At 42.6% G+C, this 23,735-nt stretch overlaps 1 protein-coding gene across 2 annotated transcripts; it reads right to left on the reverse strand.

Annotated features, from left to right (window-relative positions):
• Positions 1 to 28: 28 nt before the first annotated feature.
• SLC35F5 (solute carrier family 35 member F5) lies at positions 29 to 23,423 on the reverse strand. 2 transcript variants are annotated; one of them, XM_032956827.2, is made up of 15 exons: positions 23,248 to 23,423; positions 17,602 to 17,716; positions 16,729 to 16,897; positions 15,745 to 15,888; positions 15,376 to 15,444; positions 14,417 to 14,504; positions 13,124 to 13,317; positions 12,124 to 12,205; positions 11,453 to 11,540; positions 11,269 to 11,333; positions 10,050 to 10,154; positions 7,798 to 7,957; positions 7,191 to 7,281; positions 4,951 to 5,105; positions 29 to 3,038 (listed from the first exon to the last, which is right to left on the reverse strand). In XM_032956827.2, the coding sequence occupies exons 1-15, from the start codon at positions 23,336 to 23,338 to the stop codon at positions 2,963 to 2,965; spliced, it is 1,692 nt and encodes a 563-aa protein (XP_032812718.1). In that variant the 5' UTR covers positions 23,339 to 23,423; the 3' UTR covers positions 29 to 2,962. The 2 variants fall into 2 exon arrangements, with proteins under 2 accessions (XP_032812718.1, XP_032812719.1); XM_032956828.2 differs by having other exon boundaries at positions 22,815 to 23,381.
• Positions 23,424 to 23,735: the final 312 nt, after the last annotated feature.

The raw sequence follows: 23,735 nt of genomic DNA on the forward strand, positions 1-23,735 counted from the left end.
GCCATAAGGTATAAAAACGCATCAAAACAACACGTAGTGAGATTTAATAAAAAAAATGGCACATTCCAATACCTTAATAAAACACCATTTTTGGGACTGGAAGCTTTGGGAAGATAAGCATTTCTACCCAGCTTGCTTACAATGCTGATGTAATATTTAAATACCTGATCTAGTAATTCATTACCGACTGGGCGTAATTGCCTGCACAATAGAGAATGCAAACACGGCTTCTGTATTTTCACGTGCATTATGAACCCAAAGTAACACCAGCTATTTACATTTAAAATTGTGGCTGATAAGCAACAATACAACACAGCAGCACTATATACTGGTTTATCCTTAAAAGATAATCATAACAGCCAGTCCATAGCTGTTACTTTGTGCTACTGGGCCAGCACAATGAGACCAATCCATTCCTAAAACTAGATACCTAAAAATAGCAATTATACGTTTTTTATGAATCGTGTTAACAATTTTGTGGTGTCCATAAGACAGGCCAGTGTGATCTAAAAACGTGTTACATTTTATACATCCACTTTGCTAGTTTTATAACTTAGTTGAGCTGCCAACTGTACACACCGAGATTAAAATAAGAGCTCTTGTTGACCCCACTCTTTTACTGTGAATCGGTTAAAGACTGCTTTCTAAAACATGTGCATTATTAATCGGATAAGACCACATGGTTGGTACAAGGCAAGTCCAGATTTAGATTCACGGTCAACAAGCATCTGCCATCAAGTTGCAGCACAGGGTTAGTGGGGAAGTAAACAGGACATTGTCTCACAGCAGCATACTCCTACAATAGTCTGTCACATTTCATGACATGACTTCATGACATGACTTCTGAATTTTACGAATTTAAGGCAATGCAGCAACATCACTTTCTAAGTTAAAAAGCAGCAATAACTTGGTTTTGTGATCATCTAAATTACATGTAATCTTACGGTGTTTGTATTCAACAAAGGACAGTGTTCTTTTAGAACATCATATTGTGTTGAACATTTAATCAAATAACTGGTTTTTAGCTCATTTTACCGTTGGATTTTGATATTCCAAGAGCAGTAAATGCTATTTAACTTTAAAAAAAAACATTGTAGATCAAAGAATATTACAAATGCTGTGATCATACCAGCATGAGCAAGGCATCGTGGATATAAGCAAACAAATATTCCGACTTGTGCTTTTGCTGAAGCTCACCATTCAGTGACATCTTAAACACCTCAAGAAATATATTTACAAAGCAAATGAACATATCCAGTCATTAAGTTACTAAACTCCTCCTCGTGTGCTCAGAAGAGAACATGTTTTCCCAACATCCCATTCAGCTTGCAGTTCAAAGGAAGGTTAACTACATTCCTTTTGGATTGAGTGAGAATATGCAGAGTTAATTTAAATAATTGCACAATTTTGGTAAAATTGGACCAGAAGATTTTTAACTTGTGTGCACCCCATCCTTCAGCTATACACCAACTACTAATTAAATATTACCACATTTCTAGAAACACTAAGGTTTCAGGAGATAAGCAGTCTTGAAAAACACAATCCCATTATAAGAATATATTGTGAAAGGCCAAAGCACATCTCCATCTTTAATGAGCTCCCATAAAATGTAAAAAAAAACCTGTAAACCTTAACAATAAATCCTCGCTATATAAAAGTGCCATGGTATACTGTGAACAAAGTACAATTACGTAAAATACTATGGTGTACAAGAGTATACCATGGTCTTTTAAAAATAAAAACGAGTGCATGTCAACCATCAAATGTAGCATATTATTTCATCAGCAAAATTATTCACAAAAAGAGAAAACACGTTGGACTCTGCTGTCGCAGTAATCAACATGGCTTCAGTTTCTCAGGAGGTACTTGAATCATCATAACATGAACGCATTTTCCAGTTATTTTCAGTTATGTGAATCGTGAATACATGCACAGGAAATTGTGCCATCTGCAGGCAGCGGTGGTATTATACACTAAAAACCTGAGAATGTTATTCCACTTCATCTTACAATGCGCTAGTATTAAAAAAGCAAAAACAAACTTTAAAATGCCAGTGTGACAATGGGTGCTAGTCACAGCGTATTAATATATCGATGTACAAATTTACTTGTACAGATATTCATAGCAGTAAAACCAGATTCGCACCTCGCGTAAAAATAAAAGCCATGTTGACAATAATATGGTAAGTCTGCACAGCTTAAATCAAGCAGTCTAGATTGAGGTCTTTAAAATAATTAAGACATCTATTGTTAACACAGCGAAAAGGCTCTTTGTTTATGTATCTCGCAGTTATATATCCAGGAAGACATTCGACACTGCAAACAAATATTAACATATACCATAAAGATTAAGCACCATTGCTCTCCTTTTCCAGTGTACCAGGTCTTAAAAGGCTGCTCCAGCTAAACTAAAGAAAAAAAACCCTTATACCTAACAGAAATAATGGTGACAATACTGTACCTTGTTTCACTAAGCTTAAAACTATAGTATTTTGAGACTTGCCTAAGAATGTTTTATTTTTTGAACTGTCAATGTTCTTCAATTCTTCAGCAATGTTTTACCACGCAACTTTAATTCGTAGTTGGCAAAAAAAGCAGCATTTCCAGGTTAATTTACCATGTTATATATACGAAGTTATTGCTGCTCGACTCGATTGTTTACATAAATTGTTAAATAAATAACTTGCTGAATATTATTCATCAGAAGGTAATGCACCGAGTCGCTCACTTTGATTGAAAGTATTATTATATATACTGTAGATATATACACACACGCGCACATTTATATCTATATATATAATTTGGCATTTTTTGCTACTGGAGCAGTCCTTCAAGAGGAGGGAATATATTTTTGGTTTGTCCTCTCCCGCCCGCACGTCTGCCCATCCAACATAACACGGAACAGCTCTGCATCCAAGTTGAGAGTTGTGGCTGTATCAGCATTGGTTGAGCGTCACTTGGCGTCACGCGCGGCTGCCTCCGGGGGCTGGCACTGTCTGCAGGGGTATGAGGCTCTCACATTGCTCGGGGTCACTCGTCCTGCGGGCACAGACACACACCACTAATGGTGATATTTAAAACAAGGTGCAATGCATATATTTATCAAGAGTGTTTTTTGTTTGCATTCTGACCACAAGTATTGTGGTTAATGTAAAAGGTTTCAATTTGGTGTTTTAACATCTTAATACCTATATTCTTGGTTCTTTCGGTAAAGTCACGTAGAAGGGAAACAATAAAAGAATAAAAATATAAAACATTAAAATTCTCACGACGTTTCGACTGCAACACAAGCAATCATCATCAGGTGTGAAAACCACAGCAAAAATTTGAAAAAAGTGGCGGTTTTTTTAACGTTGGCACCACGGAGAGCAAAATTTTCTTGCTGTGGTTTTCACACCTGATGATGATTTCTTGTGTTGCAGTCGAAACGTCGTGAGAATTTTATTGTTTTATATTTTTATTATTTTATTGTTTCCCTTCTACGTGGTGACTTTACCGAAAGAACCAAGAATATGAATCCCTGCAGTCACGCAAGCTTTAAATCAAAATCTTAACACCTGTTTTGTTGCCAGGAAAAAGGGGAAAACCTATTCGCATATTTTGGTAATGGCAAAGGCCCATGATGTAGCTGCTCACCCAGAGCTCTCATTACTCTGATAGTGCATTGTCTTTGTGCTGTACGCCTTTTAGCGTCCTCTGGTCTAACACTCTTTTGAGACTAGGCTCAAAAGAAAGCTGTCTCTGGTGTGGACTAATCAGTTTCAAGGACAATGCATATATCAGTGTTTTTTTTTGCATTCTGACCACAAGTATTGTGGTTAATGCAGACATGATTCCTTGTAAGAGGTTTTCAGTTTGGTGTTTTAACATCTTGACACTTGTTTTGTTGCCAGAAAAAAAGGGGAAACCCTATTCTCATATTTTAGTACTGGCAAAGGAGGTCCCATGACAAAGACTTTTAAATTATAGTCAGGCACTGCATTATTGTGCTCTAGTGACATCACCTGTGACAGCACCTGTGACATCCCTAGTGACGTTGGCAATTCCATAACAAAAGTAAATAGAGAACCAAAGTACGCACACTCATATAGAGGGGCACCCATTTACAATGAGCGGCTGCTATGGCATGTGGCATAAATGGTGACGTGCTGACATCGAAGACATTGGCCTTGGTAACCTCTTTCATTTCAACAGCTCTCCGTTCACTCTTTGGCTTTTTTCGGTAAAGTCACGTGACTTTACCGAAAAAAAACAAAGAGTAATTCCTGCAGTCACGAAAGCACCTAATCAAGTTCAGCTCTCCGTTCACCTGAAGGAGAGCCATTGAATGGGAGGGCACACTGTTCATTTGGGAGGAATTTGCCTAACATGCTCACCTATAGAATTTCCACAAGTGCCATAATACATTGCTAGGACATAACTTTAAAGTATTTCCTTTTCATGAAAGAAACTTCGAGCTTATATCATACAGCAAAGAACACAGCCTAGATACGCATCTACAAGATGAGCTGTTTATTTTATAGTTACATCTTCCACAAAATAAAGCAGGAAGTACAAAACCTAAACTGAAGTGAAAATGAAAGTTTAGTATTGTATAGTATCGTTCATACCAACTGGATCTCAAAGACTGAAGAACCACAGGCAAGTGGCATGTCAGCTGTAAGCCTGGCTGACAGGCCCAAGGCCTGCAGTCATCTGTACATGAAGATGTATTTACCTCCAATTAGTACGGTTGGCTACGTATGGTGTGAAAGAAGTTCCACATACATGTGTTCAGCAAATTAGCGATCGTTAACACATGTGGGAATGTTGCACTCCTTAGCTGTTGCTCTGAAGAAGGGGAGGTCGATGATCAGTCGCCACGTTGATGGCATTTGTCGTGGTTTCTCACTTAACAGAGTGGGCCACGGGGAAGCTCCTATCGTTGCACTGCTGTGTGTCAGAGCTGCACCTCTGCATGCGCTGCCGCCGGCACAGGAAGGCGAAGATGCGGCGTAGGCCCACTGTGGCGGGGTCCCAATTGTTGTAGTGGCAGAGCGTTGCCGCTGCCGCGAATGCCAGGAAGATGGGTGTGCAGCCCAGGAAGAAGAGCCACGTGAACTGCACCTGCACGGACATGGGGTGGATCCCTCCGTCGGTGCACATCATTAAAGACTCGGCAGATGCACGTCTGCTTACCTGCGCATCCTTTCATATCACTGTGTTCATTAGGTATAATCTGATTTCGTATATATGCTCAAAAATACCATTTCCACATTTGTAAATAAATGCAAGGTAATCTCAAGAAACAAGTCATTAAACTTTCCTGTTTACTCAGTTAATATTCACTTTTCTAATGTAAAATATACAGTGAAAATAGATTCACATCAACTACAGAGATTAATTTCCATGTCAACCCCCTCAATGTGTAAGCTTCATTACAAAAATCAAACAGCTCTTGTCCCACATATATACCTTATGCACCTAGGCTGTGTTTCAGGCTCCCAAACACATTACAGCACCCTAGTGACATCAATGAAAATTCACTCGCATACATATCACAAGTCTTATTCACCAAAGTTCCTGTACCTGACACCATCACAATCATTGAAGACTTGGTTCATCAAGGACTAAACACTGAGGTACCCCCCTTGGTGAGACCAATACATACTTCACTTGGAATGAAACTTTCTACAAACAAACTGAGGGCACCCCAAAGGGCTCCCCCCTATCTCTGGTTGTAGCCAACATTTTCATGGAGAAATTTGAGACTGAACGCCATCCAGACTGCCACTCTGCGCCCAACCTTATGGAAGAGGTACGTGGATGACACTTTTGTCATCTGGCCACATGGCCGGCCTGCTCTAGACCAATTCCTCGACCATATCAATTCCATACACCCAGCCATCAGATTTACCATGGAAGTCAAAAAAGATGGCAAGCTACCTTTGTTGAGTGTCCTAATAAAAAAGAGACCTGATGGTTCAATGAGCCATTCTGTCTACAGGAAAGCTACCCATAAAGATGCTCATCTGAAACCGGATTCCCACCACCATCCATCTCAGAAGAATTCCCTCATCAAGACTCTGCACCATAGAGCCCAATGCATATCCGACCAGGAACACATAACCAGTGAACTCAAGCACGTACACCAAGCTCTTAAGGCTAATGGTTACTCCGACTACACAATCCGCAAAGCTATTACTCCTACCATGAAGAAGGACCCTCTTGAGGAGCCTTTCAAAACCATCACTTTACCGTACATTGCGGGGATCACAAAAAATATCTCCAAAATCTTGAACAAACACAAGATCCAGGTCCGATTCAACACATTACATAAAATCCGTGATCTGGTTCCGTCTGTAAAAGATCTGATTCCGGACATACAGTACCCTGGCGTCTACAAACTAAGTTGCCTCTGTGGTAGTAGTTACATTGGAGAAACCAAACGACATGTCTCAGACCGCATTCGTGAACACAAAGCAGACCTAAAAGACGGTAGGACCAACACCTCGGCCGTGGCAGATCACTGTTATAATTCAGTAGGCTCACATGACATTGACTTCTCCAAGACAGAGGTTCTTTGCAAGCCATCTGGCTACCATGAGAGATTCGTTCATGAGGCTATCCACATATACATACACAGACAATTTCAACCGAGAAGATGGATTCTGGCTTAGCAATCATCGGAAGGATTTGATCAACCATTTTGGGTCTTAATTGATTGTTTACGCTTACAGTGTCTTTCAGACCGCATCCATTATTTGTCTCCCCCCTCCTCTTTTCCGAACATAGATGACTCGTCCATCTGAATAACTGCCAAATCCCTCTCTGTGGTGCTGTTTAAAAAAAACGCCACTTTTTTCAAATTTTCTTGCTGTGGTTTTCACACCTGATGATGATTTCTTGTGTTGCAGTCAAAACGTCGTGAGAATTTTATTGTTTTATATTTTTATTATTTTATTGTTTCCCTTCTACGTGACTTTACCCAAAGAACCAAGAATAAGTCTACGTAGTTACGTCACTGGAGGGCGCAATGATGCCTGTTTAACAGCAACTAGTCTTTATACTCATGAACGAATCCTTAAACTCGTGGCAGACACCGTAGGATTTACAGCCTACGTACACACCTACAAGATAAACTCTCTTCTCTTGCATCTCCTTTTAAGGTTCTAACCGCTTCCACCCACCCCAGTGAAACCCACGGCTCACCTTCCTGAAGAAAATATCGGCTAAGACAGCCAAGGGTACAGTTAGGCTGAGCGCCAGAGTTCCCATGAGCGATGACGTCAAGAAGCAGCCCCTGAATGGTGCGAGCACACACGCAACATGTATGGAGGAATGAACGGTCGCACAGACTTACACGTGCAAACAAGCAAACAAGCTCCGTCTAACTTGTTTTAGAGGTGAAACGAGGTATTATTATGCCAGATCCCCTGTATACCTGTATTAGCCACTGTCGAGCGATGGACTTTTAAATCGAAACTGAAAACTAATTTCTTGAAAACTGCTTTTCGTGTTTAGTTTGTTGTCCCTCCCCCTGCACCTCCAATTAACACGGATGCCTATGTATGGTGGTGTGAAATAAGGTCAACATACATATAGACGTTTTCTAAAGAAAGGAAAAGGTCAAGTAATACATAACTATGACATTAATGCTTCCATTAATAAAACAGTAACAATGTACGTAATCATTTTTTTAAGTTTACCTAATTAGGCAAAACCAGATCCATTTAATGAACGTCACACATGCACCATTGCACTCTGTGTCCTGCTGTGCATTAATGCACCACGGTGTGTGTGCGATGTTTATACTGACCAGAGCCAGAGAGCCTCAGTGATGGCAGTGCCCAAAATGCCGTTGAGCAGCAGGCAGAGCCAGACTGTGCGGCTAGGAAGCTCGAATGGCTCCAGCCCCGTATAATGCAGCAGGAAGAACGCCGGCCAAAAGAACAGCATGCAGAACAATCCCAAAAAGCCTGCACATTCACAAACACGCACAGACACAACGAAGCAGTGTTGCTAATTTACATCTCCAAGTCAGCACAACGAAAACATTGGCAAATTTACGTTTTCCACTGCCAGTCCACTCGGCCTTATTTTGGGGGTGAATCAATAATGGTACAATCGCTTGTTGTGGGGTAAAGTCTCAGTATCATTAGCATTTCTAATCTGCAAGGTCAAACAGCCTGTCCTGCCTCTTGTGGCTTAACCCATGTCCAGTGCTTATCACTACCACTGACGTTTTATTACTTCATGTGTATGAGGCAACTGTATTTCTACACACAACTATAACCAACCTCCGTTCACCACTAAGTGATAGTGACGTAACTACGGCGCTTGTGCCATGCTAGGTGCACTTTGAGGCCACGTGAAGTGTCGAAGGCCCGCTGGCAGGAGGGTCAGGGAACAGACCCAGGTGCCATGGGTTGACTTGAGATGATTGGCAGATGCACTAAAAATGTTGGCTAGCAGCTTTGCTGTGATTGCAGTGGAGTAGAGATTAAGAGTCAAGCATATTTTAATAAAGGCACACTACTGCTCAACACAAAGATCCCCCATATAGTCTTAAGAGACTATTGGGGAAAGTGTTGTTAGCGAGCACCTATGAAGGCTGGCACAGCACACGAGGAGGTGGGTGGCCAGCACCACACCCAGCCACCTTTGTCTTCCTAATGCCGATGCTTACACACCGCACCAGGTACACACGTAGTCTTTTGCGACCAATATTATCCATAACAGGTTTTTTTTTGTTAGATCGTGTAAATATATAGATGTGTCGTTAAACCCGCCACCGCCCGACACACCTAATTAGTAAAGTTTGTCATGTATACAGAACATGTCAAGTCGTTACTATATACAGCACACCAGTGTGTTTGAGAGCAAAGCCACAACATTTACAATCTGAATACGACGTTTCGCCAGTACAGTGAAACTTAGGATTGCGAGTAACTTGGTCTGCGAGTGTTTTGCAAGACGAGCAAAAATTTAAATAAATAATAATTTGATAAACGAGCGATGTCTTGCAATACGAGCAGTACGTACAGTATACGCTTTGTCTGCCAAGCGTCACGTGATCATAACTGAGCCAATGGTTCTTCTCTCTCTCGCTGCGGGATTGTGGGTAATCATCTCCCATGCTCGGTCTCAGCCGGCGTGCCTCACTCGTATAGTCAACATCCGTGCGAGCGTATACCATTTACTATAATATAGTGTTGTGACCACGTGTATACTGTTTACTACAGTACTATAGTGTAGTGACCACGTGTATACTGTTTACTACAGTACTATAGTGTTGTGACCACGTGTATACTGTTTACTACAGTACTATAGTGTTGTGACCACGTGTATACTGTTTACTACAGTACTATAGTGTTGTGACCACGTGTATGCTGTTTACTACAGTACTATAGTGTTGTGACCATGTGTCCTGTTTACTACAGTACTATAGTGTAGTGACCACGTGTATACTGTTTACTACAGTACTATAGTGTTGTGACCACGTGTATACTTTTTACTACAGTACTATAGTGTTGTGACCACGTGTATACTGTTTACTATAGTGTTGTGACCACGTGTATACTGTTTACTACAGTATAGTGTTGTAACCACGTGTGTGTGCGTAAATTATTTTTTTAAATTTTGTGTCCAAGTGTAGTGACTGTTCTTTAGTAACTGTACTGCAAGTGAAAGTCGTCCTACACAATCACCCTCCTCCTCCTCTTTCTCGTCTCCCTCACACCAGCCACGATTAAATGCAATTAATAAATTTGATTACTTTTTATAAAATTTAAATAAAAATATAAAAAGGTATTTTGCATTAATCATTTTTATATGAATACAGTATTTTTGGGTTGTGGAACAAATAATCTGAGTTTCCATTATTTCTTATGGGGAAATTCGCTTTGATATACGAGCGCTTTGGATTACGAGCACGTTTCCGGAACGAATTATGCTCGCAATCCAAGGTTTCACTGTAATTACAACTAGCTTCATCTCATATACATGCAGCATCATCCATTGTTTTTTCTGTCACAGCGCGACCAGTAGCAGGTCGGGTACATAACTTACCAAGGAACATGGGCAGGTCCACCTTGTCCTCCCTCTCTACCCGCCTCTTGAGAATCACCACGTACACTGCGTAGAGTGCCGCGCCCGCCAAAGAGCACACGAAGCCTGCACAGAGCCAAACGGTACAGGAAAACGAGTACACGTGCTTGCCTGCATACGTGCACATGCGTGAACACACATCCTTCAATAAGTTCGCCTCCTGTTATATAATACCTACTATAATCACCCAGGAATGTCTGTCCTTAATGCTCGTGACGTCACTCCACATCGACCAGCCCACCTCATTAATATTCATGAGCAGGTGACGTCCTCCAAATGGATATGCCCCCCATTATTATTACCTACTATAATGAGCCAAGAATGTCTGTGTGCAACGCTCGTGACGTCACTCCACGTCGACCAGCCCCCCTCATTAATAATCATGAACAGATGACGTCCTCCAAATGGACACCCCCCCTCCCCCCCATTCATTATAATTAGCGGGTGACGTCACTCCACATGGGGGGGCGAGGCGCCTCCTCCCCCCTCCTCGGCGTCAACTGACAACCCTCACTACAAAGGCAGAACCCTCGCGTCACGTGATCTCCGTAACGCTGTTGAGACATCAAAGTAAAAAGGACGTCGTGATGAACAAGGGATTATAACCTTAAAATTAAATAGGTCGGTGTCACCGCGCCCTTACAAACTGCACGCGCATTCACGCAATGAATATCACGTCGCGGTCTGCTTTTCGCTTGCAAGTTTCAGATTTACTGCAATACACCCGTCCTTGGACGGGAAAAAGGCGAGTTGTAGATGTTTTCACAATTATTAATTACCTACGGAATGTGCCACTAAGTTTAAACAATTGTAACTGATACAGTGACACTCAGATTTTTATATAGACTTAAGATAGAAAATTGTATGTATTAAAATAAACAATGGTGTTCCATGTCAAAGCTTGTTATGTATGGTTTTGCTTGTACTCATAGGGCTCGCTGAAATATGCACGTTAAATACAGCACTACACATATATGTGGGTGTGTAGCAAATTCATGCTTGATGTTTTACAATAGTGCATGCAGATGTGTGTGTGTGTGTGTTTAGGTGTTTAACTGCGCAGGTGTTCATGCATCTAGGCGCACAGTGCCGCTAACAGCATTTGTTCAAACAGTCTGTTAAAGGCTCCACTGGGAACTTCGTATGTGTTGTGTCTGTGTGGGTTGTGTGCATTTCTCACCAAGCTCTTGTTTGTCTCCTGGCTGTGTGCTGAGAGACACCCTCACCAGCACCTCGCCACCAATACTGCTCACACAAAAACACCCCCCGCAGTTGGTTTGATCCCCTTGTTGGTCTGGTTAATACTTTTGGAGGCACTCCTGGGAGTATGAACACAACATAAGTATGCATGTGCAAGACAATACCTGAGGCCAACAGCCAACAGTTTTGAGAGAGTGAAGCGATCTCCGCTGTTACTGGGGAACACACCAGCCAGCACCAGCGTGAACAGACCTAAACACATGCAGGCAACAATTACACATCGATAAGAAAAAACCTCGGCTCGGCACATGCACCAAAACTCCCCATTTCCACAAGCACACCCACAGACAAGCCATGCAAACATTCCTGGGTGGCTTCAAAGTAGGCAGGCCCAATACATCTCATGAACCAGGTCGATGTGTTAATATCATAGCTCCATATTAATAGCATATGCATGTTTTAAAAGGTATCTTTGTTGCATTTTAAGCCCAATATGAGATATGAAAACAATTAATACTACTGCCTTAAGGAGGAAAGGTATATAATAGACGACATTTCAGGCAATGTAAAATGGCCATTGTTCAAAAAGTCTTATTGTGTTGATGAACGTGTTGGGTTTTTCAGTGCTCCTCCACTGCTGGCTTTGCAGTATCACCAGAATAACTTGTTTAATAAACGTCCTTCACATACAATGCCATTGTATCTCTTTTAACAAGACACCTTAACATTTAGCACATGAGATCCATTGTGACCTGTTGATGGAGCTCTGCTAATTGGCGCACTGCTTATTCAGATGCTCTTTTAAAAAATGTGGATATGCGAGTGAAGCATTTACCAGATGTAGAGGTGAGAATGTTCACAATGGCGACCTGGGTTTTTACCAGTGCTGTTTGAAAGGACAAATTGGCCATGAACCACTGCAAAAAAAAGAGCAAACACAGACACACTCAGAAAGCTACAACCTGTCGGAACACAGCTTTATTCATTTTGTTATCCACCGCCATGTTTTATAAAGCCGAGCAACTGATGCTGGGAAAATATAAACTTGCATTGACAATTAACTGGGAAAATATAAACTTGCATTGACAATTAACTGTTTTGTTAATTACACAAAGATCAGCAAGAATGTTTCAATGATAGGCGGTTCAGTCACGTTTTATACACACCTATGTACTATACTCCCCACCTTCACCAGCGCACACTGGGCAGCGTGGTGAAGCATGGTAAAATAACCCCCACGATGTGCACAACTTGAGGAGGTTCTCAACCAGCAGTGGATGGCAAAGAGCTGCTCATGTACGTTTATCAAATCATAATAGATGTACAGTAAAACCTTGGATTGCGAGTAACTTGGTCTGCGAGTGTTTTGCAAGACGAGCAAAATTTTTAAATAAATATTAATTTGGTAAACGAGCGAGGTCTTGCAATACGAGTAGCACGTATACGCTTTGTCTGCCGAGCATCACGTGATCACAACTGATATACGAGTGCTTTGGATTACAAACACGTTTCCGGAACGAATTATGCTCGCAATCCAAGGTTTTATTAGATTAAGCGGCCTTATTTATCCTGCTGCTTTACAGAAAGAGATGCTACTTGGTGTAATGGTGAGCGCTATGAACTTCCAATTAAGAGGTTGCCAGTTCTAACAGCGTGGCATTTTAAGTTTATTAAATCCCCCTCCCCCCCCCATCTCAGTCCACAAAGCTGTACAAACATCGGTATGCAACATTTAGTTGATCAACTAAATGTCAGCGTTAAAGAGTGGATGAAAACTGCCTCTGTTAAGGGCTCTCTGGAGCTTCCTCCAGTGGAGGGGACCTTCTGTGACCCACCACAAAGCACAACAGCAGGCTGATCTTGGCGACCTGGCCCACAGGAAGCTTGCCCGCGGCCCGGATGGCCGCCTCGTGGTCTCTCCCGGCCCAGTAGGACATGCGTGACAGCTTGGCAGCCAGCGCATCCCTCGACGGCAGCTGCCGCACCTCCGTCAGCTTGCTGAAGCGCACGCGTGGCCTCTTGGCGTCGCCTGATTGCAGAAGTCAGATTTAATGCTAGTGCTTAAGGTGGCCATCTTAGTCACAGTTAAGGTACAGAGTGAAAGGTAAGGTATAGGGTGTAAGGTAAAGATGCACCCTTGCAATAGTTTGCTCACGTCACTGCTGGTGGAAACGCCTCCACTAGAGGGCGTTCAAAAGAGCTCCTCTAGAGAGTATTTCGCCTGCTCTTCCATGCCGGCAAGATATTTTGGAAGAGGTAGGAGTACCCACACTCTCTACCCCACTACACACGACCTACCCATTTATACAGCTGGGTGGACATAGACTGGTGGGGGGGGGGGAAATTTAATAAAATGCACCATTGTTAAAATGCTGTGCTGGGAGATAGAAACACACCAGCAACATCTCGATCAGAAAATAAGAATAGCTTTTACCCTTTCTGGCAATAAAACAGGTGTACAGATATTCAAACACCAAATAGATACATTTTGCAAGTAATCAAGTCTGCATTAACCACACGTACTTGTGGTGAACATGCAAACAAAACAATCACTTATATTTGCATTGTCTTTGACCTCTGGATCGCAAATCTATTGTGCTAACGCTGACAGCATGGTAGCACCCTTGATTAAAGATATACAAGCAAAATATCAAGATTAAGATTTTGGTAGAGTATAAATGTCATGTTCAGGTCAAAGTGGCGTTAAGGTCAATTGTATTGTTAAGTGAGGGTTAGGGTTATGGTCTGGTAGAGTATACACGTTGTGATTATAGTTAGGTAGAGTGATCATGTTACTGTCAAGTGTGTTTTGAGGATATGGTTGCTCTTATAGTTGGGAACAGAAATAGAGTCACAGTTAAAGTTAAGCAGTGTCAGTATTAGGGTACGTGTTAAGTAGTCATGAGGTTATGGTTATGTTGGTACCGTATAGACATACAGGAAGGAAGTTACAGTGAAATAAAGTTTCAGCAATCGGGGAGGGATTAAATATATTGCGATGATGTATTTAGAGTTAGGTATACGAGTAAGGTAGCGAAAACTTCCGTTAAAATTGGCTACACTTTATTTAGATGCATTAAAGGGAAATGTTAGGGTATGCATTGCATGTTTGCCCTCGCTCTTCATACCAGGATCTTCTGTATCATTGCCCTCAACGCTGTTGCTTTGTTCTCCACTGGAGTCATTAAAATTCACGGGCATGTACAGTGGTTCACCCTATGAGGGTCAACAGGGAGAGGAGAGATATAAGCAATAAACTAGATGTATGTCGCCTAGCAGGCACAAGCGACCACTGAACTATCCTCACACAGACACACGAGCATTCATACATGATTACAGAACACCCTTATTGAACTGGATAAGATGGAATTGCTGCAAAACAATCTTTTGAGCCAAAAAAAGTCATGGGTTAGTATGTCTAAATGCTTATGATAATGCATCTTCACACATACTGTACAAGGGATGACTTATTCTTTGTTTCAAGCTTATAAAGGGAATTATCCCCATTTTTAGCCCATTGACAGTGAGACCTTTTTCTTTTCTCGGCACCAATTATGGGCAGTACAGAACTACAGCGTGAAACATTTACAGATATGCCACTGATTTATAATGACCCTCTTCCTGTCTGCTCAAGCGGTGAATGAATATTGTGAAAGCGATGGCTCCATATCTTACAGAGGAGAATGTTAAACTAATGAATCAATATACAACATTGAGGCTTTGAATTAAAATGTAGTTCTCTATAATTTCTCTCAGAGGGATGTGCTGCCAATACCCTAATTAATCCAAATATCAGGACGTAGATACAAAACAAAAAGGGACGTTACTGATATGGCATCAGGTGACCTTACTATTGTTCGCAAGACGTTTTGCACGAGTACATGACCTGAAATGATCCTTAAAAATCCAAAAGTAGTTTTTTAAACATCTGAAACTCATCCCTTCTCCAAATTATTTTTGTAGGGTGTCTATAAATGGATAACCCCCATTCGTGCTCCATAATTTCTCGGAAAAACAAAGATGCCCCTGTTAGCCTTACACATGCTGTTGGGACAAGTGCAATTAAAGCGCACGCTTGCACACGTACCAACAAGGAATTGGCGCTGGCTTCACTGCGGCTTTTGGTGCTAATGCAACCAACATCCGTCTCAATAAACTAAAAAAGAAAACAACAAAGACAAATTAGCAGCAGGAGTAACAGTGCACATGAGTAAAGTTCTTTAAATTTTGTGTCAACAGCCACTACAAATCAAAACATGCATAAGGAGAGTATTTATGAAGTTACCAGCCATCAATACCCACCAGACCGAAAAGGTCTTTGACACATGGTAAAACTTTGGAACAAAGTGGTGAAAGTGAATATAGAAACATGCCCAATGTATGGGTCTGCCATTGAAAGAGGCAATAACAAAAAAATACAAATAAATGGGCCGCACTGTTCATGTCGGAAAATTACCGGAACGCTGTGCGCCAAGCAGACCCCCTGCATGCACTTCTCGCGCCACGGCTTCCAGAGCAGGAACCCAAGTAGGTAGACCACAAACATGGAAGTCTTGGCAAATGTACTGAAAAAGGGCTTCTCAAATGTGCGGAAAGCATACTGCGGATCCGCAAACACAGACACACATTTGTTAGTGGTACTTCAATGACAACACAACACAATTCTGAAATAGCAATTCTCACACCAATAAACTGTAGTGTACAGATCCCTTTGGCAATCCACTGCTGGAAGAGGGCCCCTCTACACCGCGAAGGTTATGGTGGCACAGGTAAGTGCCAAGGGCAACAAACAATGAAGCAAAGAAGTACGGGACAACAAGTGGACTATCGCTGTCTTTTGTCCGCTGTCTTTTGTCCACCACGTAGCCCTGCAGTTTACAACACCTATTATTCATGGTAGTCACACAACCAAGCGTTATCCAGGTTCAAAACTGCTTGGATTCTGAGATCTAACAAAGTCAGGTGCATCCCGGGTGATTTGGTCATGGGCAATCTAGCTATAACACATGGACTAGCTAAAACACATTCGCTGCTTGTTGCAGAGGCTCACTGTTTTAATCCAGCGTCCACCCCGATTAATATTTCGGGCGTGGTAACCATAAAAATAAAGGTAATCTGCTTCACACTTACGTTAAAAATCCCACACCATCATTCACAAGCGTAAGTGCCATTGCCTGCCGGCGTCATGGTCCAAACTTGCCAAATTTGAAAAATGATCCGCAAAATTTACGCAATTGGAATCTACATCGCAGCTATTGCCCCCTCATTTGAAAACTTGGTAGGACCCTCCTGCAAAAGTCATGACACTCAGTCAGACTTTCCACTGTAATAATAGAGAGCAAAAACAATGATTGGCATGCCAACTGCGACAAGTCGGCCCACTCTGGGGCACACTTCAGGTCGAGTGCCGCTCGCCGTCATTCCATCATCGCATCCGTACCCAGGTGAGCTCAGAGGAGGCGACCCAGATGATGTCGACGAGGAGGAGGATGAAGACCCCGAGCAGCATGCGGCGGCGTGGCGCGGTGAGTGCCGGGGGGGCGGCGGCGACAGGGGAGGCGCGCTGCATCACCGCCAGCCCCAGCAACGGTCGGCGCCGCCCAGCACGGCTGCCGCCAACACACGGAACAGCCATGTGGCCGGTACACTTGGCCAGTTGATGTGATTAAAGGGAAACAATGCAATTGATCGACGCATAAAATGATCAAACGGGATCGGTGGTTGGCGAGGCTGGCTCAGGGGAATTATGTCGTATGCTGAGCCAGCAAAGCTGAGAGGCCGAGTTCATTACAGAAGACCGAGTAAGCATTATTTGGTTCTTTCGGTAAAGTCACGTAGAAAGAAAGAAAATAAACAGAATAGAATACGACGTTTCGATTGCAACACAAGCAACCATCATCAGGTACAAATTAATGAGTTAAAACATAGTAAAAACATGGAAATATAATGCAATACAACACAGAGTCGGCCAACACAAGTCAACACCCCACCTGGTTGATTATGTTCCTCCAAAGATTGCTAAATTTGAGAGAGACAAAACATAGACACACAGGCAGACACAAGCAGAGAGAGACTCGCACAGAGACAAACGAGAGAGACACACACATAGGCCTACCGAAAGAACCAAGGAATAATTCCTGCAGTCACGAAAACTTCGAACCAGGTAAGCAGTTTGTTATGCCCTATAATGCTACAATGTTAATAATGCTAATACATGGGTTTAATAAACTAATTCCCGTGCACTGCTTAACATTTGTTGATTAAAAAAAAACTTGGTGCGCACAACGCTGGCACTAAACAAGCAATCTCTTACCTGCACGCAACACTCAGCTTGTGAGTGTGAGAGGCCGTGCCGATGGCTCTCGGGATGTCTTGAAAATTACATTTCGGCACTTTGTGGCCAACAAACTTATATGCAGAAAATGTCCCTAGAAACACAGGGAGATAAAAGGGATTGCAGATTTAGGACTAGACAGAGCACAGTTTGTAACGGAGTTTAAATTAGTTATGTAGCAAATTTCCCCCGTACTATTTTCACAACTTTAAAGATCCAGGATCCCGATTTTAAAACACTTTAGTTACTAAAGCACCACTGGTGGTTAAAAGGTTCATATGAATGCATACACAGTCATACCTCGGTATACGACCGCTTTGGAATACGTCGAATTTGGTGTACGTCGTATTTTGACGATATTTTTTTATTTATTGGGATACGTCTCGCTTGGGATACGACGCGCCGCCTGCTAGAACTTGGATGGGGGTCTGGATGAGTCACCGCGTCCCGCGTAGACCCCGTTCACGACGGAAACAAAGCGTCGCTCCGCAGTCTGCCTGTACATCTCGTTCAGTGCACAAACCCCTTGCTATATTTATATATATTCTTAGCTCTTTCGGTAAAGTCACGTTGAAGGGAAACAATAAAAGAATTATAAAATATATATTTTATTACTTTATTGTTTCCCTTCAACGTGCTTTTCTGCAGTCACGAAAGCTTTACATCAAAAAAACCCTTGCTATATTTTTATTTCAATTTATTTTAATTTATTTATGCATTTTTTTTCAATGTATGTATGCATTTTAGTAATAAGTAGTGTCTACATTATGTTATACAACCCTATTAATGTTTAATATGCCAAATAAAATATCATTTCTTATACTCTAGAACGGATTATTTCCTTTCACTTTATTTCTTATGGGAAAAATTCGTTTGGTAGACGTCATTTCCGGTGTAAGTCCTCCTACCTTCTGGAACGAATTAGCGACGTATACCGAGGTACCACTGTACAACATACACGAATCGAACATACTAGATTTTTAAAGATGATGAGTTGCATGGATTGTTTAATAATTCAATCAAAGCATCATAACAGGTCAAATGTAAACCATTTGGAATAAAAAACACAGAACTTACAAACAGGTACCTCGAAAAAAATGTCTCACCCATGAATCAAAACAGAGTTAGCTTGCAGGCTTATTCCTTGACATTTACCTGAGAAAATACTTAATGAAATACAATTCAGTGCATAGTGACAGGCGGCGTCAATATGACAGGCTACAGTGTAAGGGACTACCACCCATGCGCCTCTGCACAAAGGATTGTTGTAGAGTATAATGATTTTGATTTAAAGCTTTCGTCACTGCAGGGATTCATATTCTTGGTTCTTTCGGTAAGGTCGCGTAGAAGGGAAACAATAAAATAATAAAAATATGCAACATTAAAATTCTCACGACGTTTCGACTGCTGCAACACAAGCAATCATCATCAGGTGTGAAAACCACACCTGATGATGAGGTGTGTTGCAGTCGAAACGTCGTGAGAATGTTAATGTTTAACAGTTTTATTATTGTATTGTTTCCCTTCTACGTGACTTTACCGAAAGAACCAAGAATATGCGCATAATGATGTCGTAGAGTTTTAAGGATACATATGAAAACATATGCATCCTTAAAACACAGAATCACAGATATCCACACCTCCAATTGGCTACGTATGGTGCGAAAGAAGTTCAACAAACATACATCCATATCTGCTTCCTAAGTGGCAAGCATGCTTACAACATCACGCAAGGTCGGCTAAAACTGCCAATCTAACACAGCAGACTTGATTGTTTGCTTCCAACAAGTGTACAAAGGTAGGACACACCCTGCTGACGATTGAAACTTATCAGAGTGGGAAGAAATTAAATAGCTGATGTGACTCATGGGTAACACGCCCAAGTGAAAAAGCAAGAAAATCGTGCTCTAATTAAGAACTGTACATCCACGTGGAAGTAAATACAACGCATGAAACGTATTAAATAAAAGCATCACTACACATACAAAATGAAATATATCTTTTATAAACATTTAAGAATACGCATTAAGAAACAGTTTCTTGGCTTAAAAGAACATATACAGTACAACATATATTTTTGCAATTGTGATTAATGAGCTTCACAAACTATACAAACCACATATTTCACTGGTGATGCATGATGACCCCTTGGGTTGACATTGTTGTCTGCTAAATGGATTATTTTAAAAACGGCAATGTCTCTTCCAATCCTCATGTGGAAAATGTAGCTGCTTGAATAATGAATAAACATCCATGAGAGCTATATTGGGGCTGCTATACAGTCCAGTAATTTTCAAGCTTGTCCCAGATAGGACAAACATCGCAAAGCTCTTCACTACGAATTATTCGTCATTTATTTTGCAATTAAACAGTGCAGCTCGCACGTATTTTACATAAAAGGCACGGCTATGCAAAAAATACACGTCCTCCATTGTCTTCATCCTGTAAGACCTGTTCTACTTACGCATGTATAAAGTACACGGCAATCTACACACTGCTTCAATGGATTAAGTTGCGTTTGCAAGCACATATCAATGTCAATTCAAACCAGAAAATGAATGGGGTAGTCGAATCGGCACTACGCATCAACACTGGTGTCTCCAGTGTTGATGTTGATCACGCTATTTTAGGCCGAGTCGACCTAGGCGAGGCACAACCCAAAAGCCTACACGTCACTGCTCATGTATGCCTGAATATAGCTTAGTTTACAAAGTATATTCCCCCACAATACCGAGGTTCAGAGTTCACATCCCAACTAAGGTCACGCTTAGTTACATAATCACCTTCAACACCAGTTAAGAGACCAGTAAAATGAGCACCAGGTTTTATTTAGTTAATCGCGATTGTTATGTTCGACTCTGGAACGAGATTCCAATCATAAGAATAAATAATTTCTACCGCATTGAGCAACTGTGCGGAAACGGAAAGTCCCTGACATGCAAACATGTAAGTATCCAGTATGAAGTGGTAAGTCAAGACGTTCTGAGTTCAAAAAAGACATTCACAGGAGGCGACCTGCGCTTGGCTTTCTTCACTCCAACGCTGTCCTCTGGACAGTTGGGTCCCTTCACCAGATGAAGGCCACTTGTGTTGTGGCCCAAAACGTCGTGATTTTTTGTTGTTTTATTTTTTACCTACGTGACTTTACCGAATAGAACCAGAGTATTCACAGTAATGTCAATGCACAGTCCTTATGGCAATCCCCTACGGAATGGGGGCCCCTCCCCACGTGCTGCGAGTCGTGCGATTGTATCACAAATTCTTCACGCTGTTTATTCACAGTTCATGAAGGTGGGGAGCATAGACGTGAGAGCATACAAGTACAGTACAACAATATATATTTTGTTCTGAACCGACCTCTTCGGTCCGCAATGTAAAACAGCCCCTGAAGCATCCCATGACAACTTGGGTCCGATGCTGGGTTAATAACCTTCCAAGCCACCATAAAGGCTCAGTCCTGCTTTGCTTCTGAGATCTGTCAAGATTGGATGTGTACCGGGTGATCTGGTTACGATATGAAGGTGAAATTTGTACCACTTGGGGAGATAACATTCGCCATCTACGAACGACAAACTATTTCGCCGTTTGGCTAGAAAACAACTGCTTAAGTCGCGTAGATAGAAAAAAAAAATATCCACGTGACTTTACCGAAAGAACCAGAGAGTATGAATTCCTGCAGTCACGAAATCTTCAAATCAAGACCGAACTGCTTACTATGTTTAATTAATGCTAAACCGATCATATTTCATTCAACACATTAACAACACGCGTTAGGCACGTCGGCATTGTAATTGGTGTTCTCTCTACATCATGATAAGGGATTGAACCTAGGTCACAGCGCCGATATTGGCACCCATAAACTGTACAGTACTCTTACACCTAATTGTTGGTACAACACAAAGCTCAAAATAAAACATGCCACCCCCCCCCCCATTGGCTTACATATTGTTACAACAGACGCTGTTAGTGAGCACCTATTAGGAATGGCCACGCGACATAGAGTGGACGGGGCCAATGCGACCAACAACCACGCCCGGCCGCTTTTGTCTCCCCAATGCTGACGGTCACGCAGCCCACCGGGTTAATTATTTGAGGGGTAAATCAACCGAGGGGATGGCCGGAACAGGTTCGGACACACGCACGACCTTAGCGTTCACGACGTAACAACAACGGACGCCAAGGGACACTGACAGTGGTGACGTCGGCGCTTGTGCCAGGCTGGGTGCATCTCGAGGCCCGGCGTGTTATTGTGGACTGTACCCGATGCGGGAAACGTCGCCTGTTATTTTTGTTTTCGTCCCTTTTAAGGCCACAGTGTTAGTGACGAATGTGTTGAGTTTATTTGTTTCTGTTTTACGAATTGATTTCAACCTAAAACGAATGGACGCGTGTATTGACGGTAGCGTGACATTTATCAGATGTTTTCTTGTTCATGTTTTTGTTTTGTTTGTTGCGGTTGCACCCGATTCAAGAGCCGAATGGCTCACAGGGCTATACCAAATAAATGAAAACTATGAAACTAAACTATGAAACGTATTCCCGATGGACGTTATTATACTGCGCGCACGCACGGCCCCCTTTTAGTCAATCCACTGCTGGACGAGGGCCGTTCCCGCGCCGTTTGACCATACTTCACCACGCTGGTGAGTGCTCTACATACGAGTGGAACACAACACTGGGTGTTGCTGCCGCCAATCACGTAAGCCAGTTAAAAAACAACAACAACAACAACAACCTGTTTTAGACTTCTCCCCAAGCGCTATTATCCGGGCCTCGGACCATACCTCGCTGCAAAGATCTGACACATTCCGGGTGACGTGATCACGGACAAATATTGGTGTTTGTTTTGTTTGTTTTAAAAACAACAGTATCGACTTATTGCATAACAGAACCGGTAAGAGAGATTGCGCGTCTGCTTGGGAGGTGCCTTCGTAAGGAGTGGATTGACCGTGACCGACGACGATGATGCATATGATGAATATATGATGGCCACATGAATAAACGAGGGCTCAATGCCACAGAGCTCGATACACAGGTGAACTTGTGACGATGTCCCCACCACGAAGTTTGAATCGTTAATGACGAGGAAGCGACCGATGATGTCGCTTCACTGACGCTGGAATTTATTTTTTCTTTTAAAAAGCGCGAGACAAACCACAATTAAAATCACTAGAGTGACACGAATTACTCACCTGGCGGCAACTTTAAAGTATTTTTTTGTTTTGTTTATTATTCCTCCATTATAATCACGATCAGCACTCGTATGCGACGGTCGGAGCCCCACACAACGTCTGAACGTTGTCTGCGGTGTGGTTTATTTTTTTACTTTATCGCTGCATCTTCGTTGAAACAACGAGTTTGTAGAATTTCACCCGCAGTTACATTTTTTTTGGTCACTGAACGGATTTCGTTTTCTCGCTGAATGTTTTTTTCTTGCGGGGAAGGACGCAGCAAGACGGGAGTCCCTGCTACCGTAGGCTTTCACTCCCCCACCGCCCGCAGTGTGCATATGTTGACGTTGTCAGCAAGGTAATGCCACAAAAACCTACGTGTGGGTTTTAACGAAATCAACGTTTTTAACGTATTACAGCAGAACCAAGCGCAGTTAAACTTCGTAATTAGTACCTCGTGAGCTTCCTCCCTTCCTGTAGCGTCCGGCGGCGAGACAGAAACTGTGGCGGTGAAGAGGGAGTAAAAACCCCGAACTGTACAACATTACTCGACAATCCTCCAGCACCACCAGCACCACCCCCGTGAACACGTTTACAGTGTGCACAAAACCACAGTGGCCATCTTGCTAAGGGAGGAGACCACACCCCGAAACCCCACCCCCAAGGTAACCACCACACCCCCCTCATGGTTAACTCCCCCCCCATATTGACCCCCCCCACGGTAACCCCTCCCCCCACGGTTAACCACCGCCCCCCGGTAACTCCTCCCCCCGGTGACTCCTCCCCCCACGGTAAACCACCGCCCCCTGCTCCACCCCCCGCCCCTCGACGTGCTCACGCGCGCGACACGGCCGAGTCCAACCCGACGCGCGCGCTGCCCTCTTCCTGTACCAAGATGGCCGCCCACCGCTTCACCCCACCCCCGGTGACGTCACGCGCCGA

Source organism: Petromyzon marinus, chromosome 19 (genome assembly GCF_048934315.1).
Source record: "Petromyzon marinus isolate PM22_M1 ecotype Great Lakes invasive population chromosome 19, UKy_Petmar_22M1.pri1.0, whole genome shotgun sequence".
NCBI lineage: Eukaryota > Metazoa > Chordata > Hyperoartia > Petromyzontiformes > Petromyzontidae > Petromyzon > Petromyzon marinus.

Excerpts from the sequence above, each read along its gene's own strand:
- SLC35F5 (XM_032956827.2), bottom strand. The coding sequence starts at position 23,338 with ATGTTGTACAGTTCGGGGTTTTTACTCCCTCTTCACCGCCACAGTTTC. Across the intron at positions 14,505-15,375 it reads CCAGCGCCAATTCCTTGTTG|GGTGAACCACTGTACATGCC; the intron begins GTACGTGTGCAA and ends TGACCCTCATAG. Across the intron at positions 12,206-13,123 it reads GCCTGCTGTTGTGCTTTGTG|TGGTTCATGGCCAATTTGTC; the intron begins GTGGGTCACAGA and ends TTTTTTTTGCAG.